At 46.6% G+C, this 13,328-nt stretch overlaps 1 protein-coding gene and 1 non-coding gene across 4 annotated transcripts in view; both read left to right on the top strand.

Moving 5' to 3' along the window:
- Nucleotides 1-6,706, top strand: part of STS (steroid sulfatase) — a 163,923-nt gene extending 157,217 nt beyond the window's left edge. For all 3 annotated transcript variants that reach the window (XM_070366315.1, XM_070366317.1, XM_070366316.1), the window contains one exon: nt 2,563-6,706. In XM_070366315.1, the coding sequence (XP_070222416.1) occupies nt 2,563-2,936 (374 nt within the window). In that variant the 3' untranslated portion in view covers nt 2,937-6,706. The remainder of the gene's footprint in view (nt 1-2,562) is intronic.
- Nucleotides 6,707-7,406: 700 nt separating this feature from the next.
- TRNAC-ACA (transfer RNA cysteine (anticodon ACA)) lies at nt 7,407-7,479 on the top strand. The gene has a single exon. It is a non-coding gene; the product is annotated as a tRNA-Cys (tRNA).
- The last annotated feature ends 5,849 nt before the right edge of the window (nt 7,480-13,328 follow it).

The raw sequence follows: 13,328 nt of genomic DNA on the forward strand, positions 1-13,328 counted from the left end.
AGGGAAGCCCCCTGTTAAGCTGTGATTCTACATAAAAATGTTTCAGAGGTAAATAGTGAACTCCGTAGCACTTCATATGACAATGACAAAGCCCTCCTGCAACTGTAATAAGTCACTGACATCTTTGCGGTTTAGCTGTAACTCTCTTAAATTTTGAGCTTCCCTGGTGGCTCAGCTGGTAAGGAATCCGCCTGCAATGCGGGAGACCTGGCTTTGACCCCTGGGTTGGGAAGATCCCCTGGAGAAGGGAAAGGCGACCCACTCCAGTGTTCTGGCCTGGAGAATTCCATAGACTGTATATGATCCATGGGGTCGCAAAGAGTCAGACACGACTGAGTGACTTTCACTTTCTCTTAAACTTTAAAGCATCATTTAAACTGAAGTCAAATTATTGTTCCCATCACTATGTAGTTTTGTTTTTGAAAAAATGCTGCCTGTAGTTTCCCTGCATTCTCACTGTAAAGTTTAATAATTCCTTCCTCTGGTCATTGAATCTCAATTGTAGCTGAGTTTAAGATTCCGTGGTGGTCAAAATATTTATCTGTGACAGAGACAGAAAACAACCTTTTTCAGAGTGCACTGGAATTTTAACAATAAACAAAAAAGTTTTTTAACTCAAAAGATTTTTAGTAGTATATGGAGAAATCCCAGGTGAAATACGTCCTCAAAATAAATTTGAAACATAGGATTAAATAGACATAGTAGAAATGCAGGGTACCTCCTTTCATTGAAATGACACCTTTGACAGTGTCGATTCTTGGTTTCCTGGTGAACAACAGAACAGACCCTGAGCTAAGGCTTCATATCCTATAAACCTAGGCCTTCCCAGGTGGCACAGTGGTAAAGAACCTTCCTGCCAATGCAGGAGACACAAGGGATGCAGGTTCAGTCACTGGGTCAGGAAGATCCCCTGGAGGAGGGCATGGCAACCTGCTCCACTATATTCTTGCCTGGAAAATTCCGAGGACAGAGGAGCCTGGCACATACAATAAAATGCATTTGAGCAAACCCAAAGTGGTGTAAACAAATTATGCAGAGAATGCACAATGTATCGTTTTATAAAAAGGTTTTAAAAATCCAGATTGGGTGCTATAAAGGCAGACACCTCGATGGCATACCAAACAAATCTTCAGAAAAATTAATTCTTAGTTCTACACTTGTCTGAGCTGCATGTCTGCTCCCTGTAAGAATGCTTAAGGTTTATTTACTGACTGGTCCTTAAACCTGCATGTGTGCATGCTCAGTCGCTCAGTCATGTCCAATTTTGTGTGACCCCATGGACTGTAGTCCACCAGGCTCGTCTGTCCGTGGGATTCTCCAGGTGAGAATACTGGAGTGGGTTGCCATGCCCTCCTCCAGGGAATATTTACCCTTACTCGCACTCGAATATACTTGTTTGGGGTCAGGGGCTTTTTGGGGAGAACGTGGACACCCGTGGTAATTGTCTTGTGTTGTCCATTAATTCATTTTGCATTTAGATCGTGGGTGAGCACTCGGTATGTGCAATTACAAAACCAGCGTTTCCATGACACAAACAGATGATCAGAGTGAATTAAGTAGGTGTGCGATGCTTTCTAGGGGGACGGTCTCTATGGTTTTCTATAGAAGAGCTGGAAGTATAAAGCGGAAAAGGACATTTTCAGCCTGAACCTAATTTCACTTGGTTTATACACGTCAACTGTGTTTTCATCTGCCACCTTTTTCTACCCAGGATGCAGTCTCTAGACCTCTATCAGAGCCAGCTCTCAGAAAGTCATAGCATCGTAAGATAAACAGTAAAACAATCTTTCACATTTGTTTGTAAATCAATTTTTTTTTCTAAAATTTTAATATTGGCTATTTAGTCATTGGAAGAGACCCTGATGCTGGGAAAGATTGAGGGCAGGAGGAGAAGGGGTGCCAGAGGATGAGATGGTTGGATGGCATCACTGACTCAAGGGACATGAGTTTGAGCAAGCTCCAGGAGTTGGTGATGGACAGGGAGGCCTGGCGTGCTGCAGTCCATGGGGTTGCAAAGAGTCAGACACACCCAAGCGACTGAACAACAGCAACAAATGGAACACAACACTTGCATTTTTTAAACTTTTTTCATTTTATTTATTTCTGGATGCCCTGGGTCTTTGTTGCTGTGTGTGTGTGTGTGTGTGTGTGGCTCCTTTCTGTAGTTGTGGCTTGTCATCTCGGGGGCCTCTCTCATTGTGGGCTCCTGGGCCCACAGCTTCAGCGGTTTCAGCTTTCGGGCTCCCCCTAGAGGCGAGGTCCAAAAAAAAAAATCAGTTTTTTTTTTTTTTCCAGTTTTTGCATTATAACAGCTATTGCATAATCAGCTTTGTCTTTTCCTCCTTGGCAGTTAGATAACAACTCATGTTTTCTTGCTTTTTCTTTTTAGCTATGATGCTTACTCTTTTTTGAGCCTTAAGTGTGATAAATCCAGTCCATCCATAACTGAGTCTCTGCCTTCTTGAAGCACCCAGAGGGTGGTTTTCCATGCACGCTCTCTTTGGGGGTGACTATGACGACCCTGTTCCCACCACACCCACTTCTCTGCTTGTCCCACCACAGGCACGTCCGTCTGGAAAGCCTTTTTCTTCACCCCCAAGTTCTCCCCGGAGGGCGCCAACGGATGCTTTGACACGCACGTGTGTTTCTGTTACGGGCAGTATGTCACCTACCACGACCCGCCCCTGCTGTTTGAGATTTCCAGAGACCCCCGGGAGAGAAACCCGTTAACCCCGACATCGGAGCCGCGGTTCTGGGAGATCCTGGAGGCCATGCAGGAGGCGGCAGCCCGCCACGCCCGGACCCTTCAGGACGTCCCCAACCAGCTGTCCCTGGGGAACCTGATGTGGAAGCCGTGGCTGCAGCTGTGCTGCTCATCGCTGGGGCTTTCCTGCCAGTGTGACCGGGAGGACCAGGATGGGAGACAGAGCCCTTAGCCGTTATGGGCAGCGTCTGAGGGTGCATGGGGTAGGAGGAGCGCCCAGCCGGCAGCATTAGGGTGAACGCCCAGGATCGACCCTGGGGGAAGGCAGCCCTGGCCACCTCCCTCCTCCCCACGCACCTGGAGACTCCGTCAAGACCCCCTTCCACACACACACACACACACCTTTCCCCCCCGGGGCGGGAATCAACTTTGAAATAAACAGAGACACAGACGTTACTTACATCGTCTTCCGAGGCCAGTTGTTCACGTGGATGGATGACTGGGCAATGAGTGTCCAACATCTGTGTGGTGGAGGGCAGGAAGGGGCACAGGTGAGCTGCTGACCTCTCAGACAGCGTGATCACGGCTGAAGGCGTCGCTGACTTGATGCACCGGCCACCAGGATTTCCCCTAGAGAGCATCGCACGAGAGTGAATCAAATGTTAAGTGTTTACTGAAATCTAACACATGCCACTTTTTTTACCCTGCGTAAAAGAGCATCTTGCCCAATCATGGATGATGGTTAAGTTGCCATCTTCTGGTTTCTGAAAGGCGATTACTGTCAGTATTATTTGCAAATACGTATGAATCACTCTTCACGCTATCCATGTTTGTACATGGATATGTGTCTTTCTTTGAGAAGCTTGCAATATTTAGAAGCTCATCACTGTTGAAGGAGAAGCAACAGAGGCTCGCAGATGTGTTTTGTGCGACCGCCTTTTGGTGAGCTCTCTCAGCGAATGTCGGCTGAGACACACCTCTCCGGTCCGTGTGTTTCCAGCCCGTCATTTGTAGCACGCTGTTTTGGCTTCTGCTGTCCCTTGGGTGAACGGTGTTTCTGAACTAAAAATCCAACTTCATAGATTCTGCAGTCCAAGAAATCCCCTCTAACAGATTCAGAATTACTGGCATGTGAAATGTATGCTATTTCACAGGGGCAGGGGGGTATGGGGTGGGGGAAACACAGGCCATCAGAGCAGTTCACGACCCATACCCACAAAGACACGAGCCATCAGACTTAACCAGTCCGAGACCCATATCCAAGAAGACACTAGCAATCAGGCATAAGCAGTCCATGACCCATAGCCATGAAGACACGAGCCATCAGACATAACCAATCAACGACCCATACCCACAAAGACACGAGCAATCAGACATAAGCAGTCCACGACCCATACCCATTACATCTCGATGCCGAATTTCATGACGAGAGAATGGTGGTTCATGCCCGTCCTTGTATTTTGTTGGCCTGACCCTTCGGGTAAGCAGTATCTGTGCCTCGTGTTGGTCGTGACATGCACACTTTCGTTTGAATCCCATTTCCTGCGACCTCAGGAATGCAGGGATGAGGCCTAACGGGGTCACGGAGGAGACTAGGAGACAGGGCACAGCTGGATAGAGTTCCCAAGTCCGGACCACCAGCCCCTTCTGGGCAAAGAGTTCCCCTGAGTGGAGAATACCTAGGTGACCTTCAGACACTATACGTTCTCCAGCAACATGGTGAGGATTCATTCACTCATCTGTACACGGGAGCTGTGGTCCCGCTGCCTCTCTTTCATCTCTGTAGCGAACATGTCTGAGCATCTATCTGCTCTTGGCTCAGGGGTTTTCTCGATCCGACGGGAGTGGAGGTCAGTGGTCTACTCTGCCCCGCCTCCCACCCCCCCACCCCCAGATGCATGGACCCTGCCGTCCAGACACTTTGGAGAAAAATGTGGGTAAGCGCGTCTCGGGCTCTCTGACAGTGGTCTCTGCCTTCTGGTCTTTGTCCCCGCTGAACAACAGCTAAGCTCCGACAGCATGTCCCCAGCTCCTCCTTGCTGCTGCTGCTGCTGCTAAGTCACTTCAGTTGTGTCTGACTCTGTGCGACCCCATGGACTGCAGCCTACCAGGCTCCTCCGTCCCTGGGATTTTCCAAGCAGGAGTACTGGAGTGGGGTGCCATTGCCTTCTCCAAGCTCCTCCTTACAGTCTGCTATTTCAGACTTTTTTAAAATTTATTAATTTATTTCACTTGGAGGATAATGATGTCACCATATTGTGGTCGTCTTTGTCGTACATCCACATGAATCGGCCACGGGTGACCGTGTGTCCCCCCATCCTGAACTGCCCCCCCACCTCCCTCCCCACTCCATCTCTCGGGGTTGTCCCAGGGCACTGGCTTTGAGTACCCAGCTTCATGCATCGAACTTGCCCTGGTCACCTATTTCACATATGGTAATGTACATGTTTCAATGCTGTGCTCTCAAATCATCCCACCCTCCCCTCCTCCCACAGAGCCCAAAAGTCTGTTCTTTATATCCGTGTCTCCTTCGCTGCCCTGCATGTAGGATCGTCGATACCATCTTTCTAAGTTCCGTATAAATGTGTTAATATACAACATTTGTCTTTCTCTTTCTGACTTACTTCACTTGGTACATATGCACAGTGGAATATTACTCACCTGTAAAAAAGGAATGCATTTCAGTGAGTTCTAATGAGGGGGATAACGAGGAGTCTGTTATTTCAGATTGCAGATCTTTCTTTGTCTTAAAAAAAAAGACAATTCCTTCCACCTCCCTGGGAATGGTTCAGAGTTGGAAAGCAAGCAGGATTCTTTTTCTTAATTCGGATTTCTCATTCCAGAAATTTGCCAAAAGCATGTCGTGTTGTTTTAAGAAATACTCTCATGAAAGAATGCATGAGCATGTTACTGCTGCTGCTACTGGCTAAGTTGCTTCAGTCGTGTTCGACTCTGTGCGACCCCATAGACGGCAGCCAACCAGGCTCCCCCGTCCCTGGGATTCTCCAGGCAAGAACACTGGAGTGGGTTGCCATTTCCTTCTCCAATGCATGAAAGTAGAAAGTGAAAGTGAAGTCGCTCAGTCGTGTCCGACTCTTCTCGACTCCATGGACTGCAGCCTACCAGGCTCCTCCATCCATGGGATTTTCCAGGCAAGAGTACTGGAGTGGGGTGCCATTGCCTTCTCCGAGCATGTTACTAGTGTGTTCAAATTATTGCTGTTATCATGCAAAACCTATCTAAAGCTGCTGTTACCAACTAATGTGTTAAAAGATGACCATATTTGCTCAGAGTTGGACACACTCAATGCACATGGATTTTATAAGACATTTTATGATGTCAGAACATTGTGTTTGAGGTTGAAATCAGTGGAAGGACTGTTGCAGATGTTGTTAATGCACAGCTTTGTATAGCATTGATTGTTTAATCTGTACACAGGTAACAGCCAACAAAGGATACATTTACCTCTAGACTCACAATGAGCTTTTAAGTGTTTGCTTCAAAATAACTTAGATCTCCATTATGTTTCAGTGTATTTGAAAATCAGGTTTCTTTGTAATAATCGTAATTACCACTTACCACCTGAAAGTTTGGCTTGGAATGCACAACAGGAAATTTGAATTCCCACTGGTGTGGTCTCTTGTATGTCCTATTCTTTGTGGGTTTTGAAGCTTTAAACACATTCTTTTGGGGAAAAAAAATTGTTATATTTCTAGCATTTCACAGACGTTAAAAGCTTAAGCTAACAGTGACCTAGTGACAGGCACGATTTGACAACATCATTAACATTTCATGAAAAGCCCAATTGCGACCTATGTATCAGAGGTGATGAAGGTTTCAGGAAGGGGAGCAGATGGCAGGTGGCCCTGAAGGACATCCATGGAAGAAACAGGCAACGTATTTGTCACGTGTCTGAACAATGGGATCTGTGACGTGACCGCATCTATGAAGGTTTCCCAGAACCTCATTGTCATGTCAACTTGAAATGAAAATAAACCTTTCCCTGGCAATTAAAAATTCTCTCCTGCTTCGTTTTTCATGGGGCTTAATTCAGCAAGTGTGTGGAGTGTTTAGTCAGTCAAGAGTCTGCCTACAATGTGGGAGACCTGCGTTCCTCCCGGGGTTGGGAAGATCTGCTGGAAAAGGGGACGGCAACCCACTCCAGTGTTCTTGCCTGGAGAATCCCGTGGACAGAGGACCCTGAAGGGGTGTTTACTATGTTTGGGGTATGATGTTAAGTAATGCGGAATGGGGTATCAGTTTGGTAAATCTTTACAGAGTGTCAGAGGCTCCAGGGAGGGGTGGGGAGTACACAGATGGATGAGAAATAATAAATAAGGTAGCCCCTGACTTTTGTGATTAGACGCCCTGGCCATCTCTTGGGTTCCAAGGCCATGTCACGCTTGTGTGTTGCTACAGCTGTTGGTCAATTTCCAATGAAAGGCTTGTAGTAAATTCAATGGGATCATAGTTAGAAAGTGACTGGCATGTTACAAGTCCTGAAAAAGTGTTAGCTATCTTTACACCCTTGCTTATATTTATCTGCAAGTGTTTTTTTATTACCAAAAAATATAATGGTAGAAAAATACAGCATATACACAAGAAAAGAGAAAGAATCACTTTTAACCTGATCATCAAGCAGAAAATACCAGAGCTATTTTTGAGTATATCTTTAAGACTTTATACATACAATCACTGGACTTCCCTGGTGGCTCAGACGGTAAGAGCGTCTGCCTACAATGCAGGAGACCTGGGTTCGATCCCTGGGTTGGGAAGATCCCCCTGGAGAAGGAAATGGCAACCCACTCCAGTACTCTTGCCTGGAAAATCCCACGGATGGACGGAGGAGCCTGGTGGGCGACAGTCCATGGGGTCGCAGAGAGTTGGACACGACTGAGCGACTTAACTTTCACTTTCTTTCACTTTCACACACCATCACACCCGCACACAGTTGTATGTTACAGAAATGAATTATAACCAGTTATATTATAATCGTTTTTTTTTTCCACGTAACTCCTTTGTAACCATCTCCATGATACCAAGGATATATTCAGTCCATGGTTTTGATTGGTTTCATAATAAAAAAATTTCCAATGAATATGTTTTTATAAATACGAACTTTGAGTTGCCTATTGAGATTGATGTCGTCTAAATGTAACACAGGGTTCAAGACTCAGTCTCACACCAAGATATGGCATTTGCTTGGGTGGGCGGGACCCCTCTGTAACTGCATGTGAAGCAGAAACTGTCTCATGTACGGTGTCATCGCGGTAGATTTTCTCCACTTTCTTTTATCTTCAGGGCCACTGAGGCACTCAGGCCCAGCCAGCACGTTTCCCACAGTGTGCTCTATTTGTAGCTACTCAATGCAGAGCATCCAGGTAAGGACTCTGAGATGGTCCTAAGCGGGAGGTGATTTGATGATGGTGGTAAAATAGCCTGGATCTCCTGAGTCACCACCTGGGGCAGCTCCAGAGAAACCACGGTTTCCCTGAGCGACAGAAGACTGAGACCAGAACAAGATCTACTCTTTTCTGGGGACTTCCCGGGTGGGCCAATGGCCAAGTCTTCGAGTTCCCAGGGCAGAGGTCCTGGGTTTGATCCCTGGTCTGGGAACTAGAATCCCGCATGCCACAGCTAAATAATCAAGAATCGCCACAATGAAGACAGAAGACCCGGCATGCTGTCACTAGGACCCAATGCAGCCAAATAAACAAATAGATATATTTTTAAAGACCTACTCTTTTTATTTTGAAGACACTGAGATTTGGAGGTTGTCAGTGTAACAGCAGCTGGAGTTCCTTATCTCAACTAATACACTAGCTTGGCTTCCCTGGTGGCACAGCTGGTAAAGAATCCGCCTGCAATGCAGCAGACCTGGGTTTGATCCTTGGGTCAGGAAGACATCCTGGAGGAGGGCATGGCAACCCGCTCCAGCATTCTTGCCTGGAGAATCCCATGGCCGGAGGAGCCCGGAGGGCTACCATCCATGAGGTCACAGAGACTCGGTCACGACTGAGTGACTAAGCTCGCCTGCACGGCCATATTACAAAAACCTGACACTCTTATGAGAGTGTCTTGGATTGCAAAAAGGTGTTTTTTCCCAATTTACTGGTGTTGCTTTGAATAGAAGCCTATGCACGAATTTTTATTTTTAATTTTGACTTCATGATGGGAACAGCACTCAACATGAGATCTGTCCTCCTAGATTTTGCAGGAGAGGATACAATCTTCTTAACCGCAGGCACAGAGTTGTACAGGAGATCTATTCCTTCTGCATAACTGAAACTTTGTATCTGTTGATAAAAAGTCCCCCTTCTCCTCACCCCTCCAACCCCTTCAGTTCAGTCGCTCAGTCCTGTCCAACTCTGCAACCCCATGGACTGTAGCCCGCCAGGCTCCTCTGTCCGTGGGATTCTCCAGGCGAGCATACTGGAGTGGGTTGCCGTGCCCTCCTCCAGGGGATCTTTCCAACCCAGGGATGGAACTTGAGTCTCCTGCATCTCCTGAATTGTAGGTGGATTCTTTACCGCTGAGCCACCAGGGAAGCCCCCCGAAAACATTATGGAGGCTCCTCAAGACATTAAAAATCATACTACCATATGATCCAGCCTTCTCCCTCCTGGGGTATTTTGCCCCAAAATTGAAATCAGGATCTCAAAGAGATACCTGCACAAGCATGCTCATTGCAACATTAGTCACAGTATGAGCTGATGTAGACAGAATCTTTAATGTCACTGACAGATGAACAGACAAGGATATATGGAATATGGCTTAATTCTTTAAAGGCCTTCAACCCTTAGAAGGTGGGAGTTCAGTTCAGTCGCTCAGTCGTGTCTGACTCTTTGTGACCCCAAAGAAGGTGGGAAAGAGAAACGTTAAAATGTACTATGCGTTACCACCACCTGCCTATGGCCCAGAATGGAGAACTGATTCTGCAACTGCCGTCTCAGTGAGTGAGAAACACAGATGGATTCTTGACACAACTGACAAGTTGATGATTAATTAAACATCGAGAGTCTTTCTCATGGTTGAATATGACATTTTGCTTCATTGATTACAGGAAGATAGCAGATTTCAAAAGATATTATCTATGCCTAGGAGAGATGTTATTTCTAATACCAAATCTTCTAATGAGTATATATATTTTTTAAAGATTCATTTTACTTCAGAGTGGTGTCCCATCTCTTGTCAAATATCCTTTAATTCCCTTTGGGTGTGTGTCTCAGTTGCTCAGGTGTGTCCAATTTTTTGTGACCCCATGGACCATAGCCTGCCAAGCTCCTATGTCCATGGAATTTTCCAGGCAGAATACTGGAGTGGGTTTGCCATTTCCTACTCCGTAATGAATGCATTTTTAAAAAGCTTTTTTAAAAAACTTTATATTGAGGTGTCATGCGGTCACAAAGAGTCGGACATGACTGAGCGACTTCACTTTCACTTTTCACTTTCATACATTGGAGAAGGACATGGCAACCCACTCCAGTGTTCTTGCCTGGAGAATCCCAGGGACGGGGGAACCTGGTGGGCTGCCGTCTATGGGGTTACACAGAGTCGGACACGACTGAAGGGACTTAGCAGCAGCAGCAGCAGTGGGTTTGGGAGAATGCATAGGATCATATCGGAGAAGCCAATGGCACCCCACTCCAGTACTCTTGCCTGGAAAATCCCATGGATGGAGGAGCCTGGTAGGCTGCAGTCCATGAGGTCGCTAAGAGTCGGACACAACTGAGCGACTTCACTTTCACTTTTCACTTTCATGCATTGGAGAAGGACATGGCAACCCACTCCAGTGTTCTTGCCTGGAGAATCCCAGGGACGGGGGAGCCTGGTGGGCTGCCATCTATGGGGTCGCAGAGAGTTGGACACGACTGAAGCGACTTAGCAGCAGCAGCAGCAGCATTGAGGTGTAGCCAATTGACAATGTTGTGATAGTTTTGGGTGAACCAAAGGGACTCAGTCATTTTTTTAATAAAATATTCTAGTTAGCAAAATATTCAGATTTGGCCCTCTCCAAAGTGTTCTTAAGACATTTGATTCGTATCAGAAGTTTCTTTTTAAATTTTCTTCTTTTGTTTTTGGCTGTGCAGGGTCCTCATGGCTGCCTGCAGCCTTGCTCTGGTTGCAGAGGTTGGGGGAGGTACTCCCTCGTTGTGGCGCGGAAGCTTCTCATTGCAGTGACTTCTCTCATTGTGGAACACAAGCTGTAGGTGCACACGGACTTCAGTCGTTGTGGCCCACGGGCTTAGCTGCTACCCGGGATGTGGGATCTTCCTGGACCAAGGATTGAACCTGTGTCCCCTGAAAACTGGCAGATGAATTCTTAACCGCTGGACCACCAGGGCAGCCCTCAAAAAGGTTCTAGATGTTTGGTTATATTCAGTCCTTTTCAAAATGCCCATGGAGACTTCTCAGTCCACACCAAAAGGTCCTTGATACTTCATCCCGTCCAAAATCGTTTGGCGTGGGCCACACCTGCTTGTGGACATTTTCGATAGGACCGAATTTCAAGAACTTTTTGGTGTGGACCAGATGTCTTCTGGACCAAATGTCCGATGCAAGTTTTGGGCAGGACCAGGTATCTTGCGGGGAATATTGTTTTTTTAATGCCCTGCAAACCTTATCACTTTTGAAATACCTTCAGAAATATGTCCTGTGCCTATGTGAAAGAGTCCAGTGACCGTCATATTTTTAGTTTTTGTTGATCAGATTTTGTCCTTAGGAAAAAAAGATCAAAAGATGATGTAATGTTTTTACAACTTCTTTCAGCAACCTTTGAAATAGTGCCATGTAGCTTGTGTTTAATATATCCAATTAAACCACGAGATGCCTGTTTCCTGAGCGTCCCTTTAAAAGTCAGCATCGAAAACATTCAGTTTACGCAGAGCATCAGTTCCGTGTTAAAATCTGAGGAGCATTTTTGCAGCCAGACTGGAAAGCAGCTTCCTGTAGTGCCTCTCAGCAAACGTGACAAGTGCCATATGAAAAGGTTGGGAGAAGTTAAGAGTTTCAGATAATTCCGAAAAGGGCACTCGTGGCATTGCATCAAAAGCGTCGGGTCGGAGACTGCTGAGAGAGAGTCATCAGACAGCTCATCCGTTAGAGCTTGTATCAGGGAGACGTGTTCCCAGCTGTACCATCAGAAGCAGAGATAAGTGAGTTGCTGGAGCATATTTCGTCGCCCTGAAGGTGAAGTGGGAAAAGGTCCCAGGGCCTACACGTTGCTCTGATAGGCTGGCCTGTGGAATAATGTTTGGTTTGACTCCTTCATCCCAGGCCTGATTCCGAGTTCTTCTGTGGGTTCATGGACTTGGAATCTTCACTGCATCTCTATCAGGGGCTTCCCAGCTGGTGCTGGTGGTAAAGAATGCAATTCAGGAGACACGAGTTTGATCCCGGGTTCAAGAAGATCCCCTGGAGAAGGGCATGGCAACCCACTCCAGTATTCTTGCCTGGAGTATCCCATGGACAGAGGAGCCTGGTGGGCTACAGTCCATGGGGTCACAAAGAGTCGGACACGACTGAAGACTTAGCATGCACACATGCACATCTCTATCAGATGTTATGATTCTCTTGTTACAGATGAGGAAACATACAAAAAACAGGATGTAAATATGCTTCATGCTCAGATTTATGCCGTGATGTTTTCGTTTAAAAAAGTAAATGGATGGGTTTTCAGTCTCCATGTGTGACTCTGTCTGCTGCCTACTGCACAACTCCGGGGATGATATGCACACTCCACCATAGGAAGCGTTGGATCCTCTGTTTGTTCAGTGCGAAACCTGATCCACCATACATGGCAGCCTTGGATAGATTGTGATGTAGAGAGAGCCAGATATGTAAGTCATTGATGGAACTTGTTATTTTGATTGGCCTGACAATGAGGACAGGAGAGCACTGTGTGAACTCAACCTAAGCATCGAATCCATGAGCTAGCATATGGACCTGGGGCACTTCTGGAGTGAAGGAAATGGCGTGAGGGTCCTGCTCATTAAAACAGACATCAGATTGGTGGAGCTGGTTTATTGCCTCCAAGGAAATAGGCACGTGGTTTTGTGTGTGTGCATTGATTGTGATACAGCCAGCAGTGTGTTGATTTCTAAAGACCTGTGGCTTGATCCGTGGTCCTCAGACATAGTGACCTTGTGTGTTGGGAGAAATGTCCCTTGTTAGTTGGGAGCTGCAGGGCCTGTTGCTAGGAGAGAAATTTCCAGCATCTCAGATAGAGGTTGGGCCTCTGGGTGAAAGTGTTAGTCGCTCACTTGTGTCCGACTCTTTGCAACCCTGTAGACTGTAGCCCTGCAGGCTCCTCTGTCCACATGGGATTCTCCAGGCAAGAATGCTGCTGTGGGTTGCTATTTCCTTCTCCAGGGGATCTTCCTGACCCAGGGCTCTAACCGAGGTCTCCTGCATTGGCAGGAGTGTTTCCTACCATCTGAGCTACCAGGGAAGCCCGCCTAGGGTGAGCCAGGAATAATCCTTTTGTTCCTTGAGTTCCCCAGGATTTAAATGTCATCACTGCCTCTTTAAGCATGTTCTTTTTGACTGACTTATGTCACCCCTCTTTTTCTGCAAAGGAGTAATGATTAAATTTTGCCAAACATTTCATCTCTCATTTTTTTCC

This window comes from Bos mutus, chromosome X (genome assembly GCF_027580195.1).
Source record: "Bos mutus isolate GX-2022 chromosome X, NWIPB_WYAK_1.1, whole genome shotgun sequence".
NCBI classification, from domain to species: Eukaryota; Metazoa; Chordata; class Mammalia; order Artiodactyla; family Bovidae; genus Bos; species Bos mutus.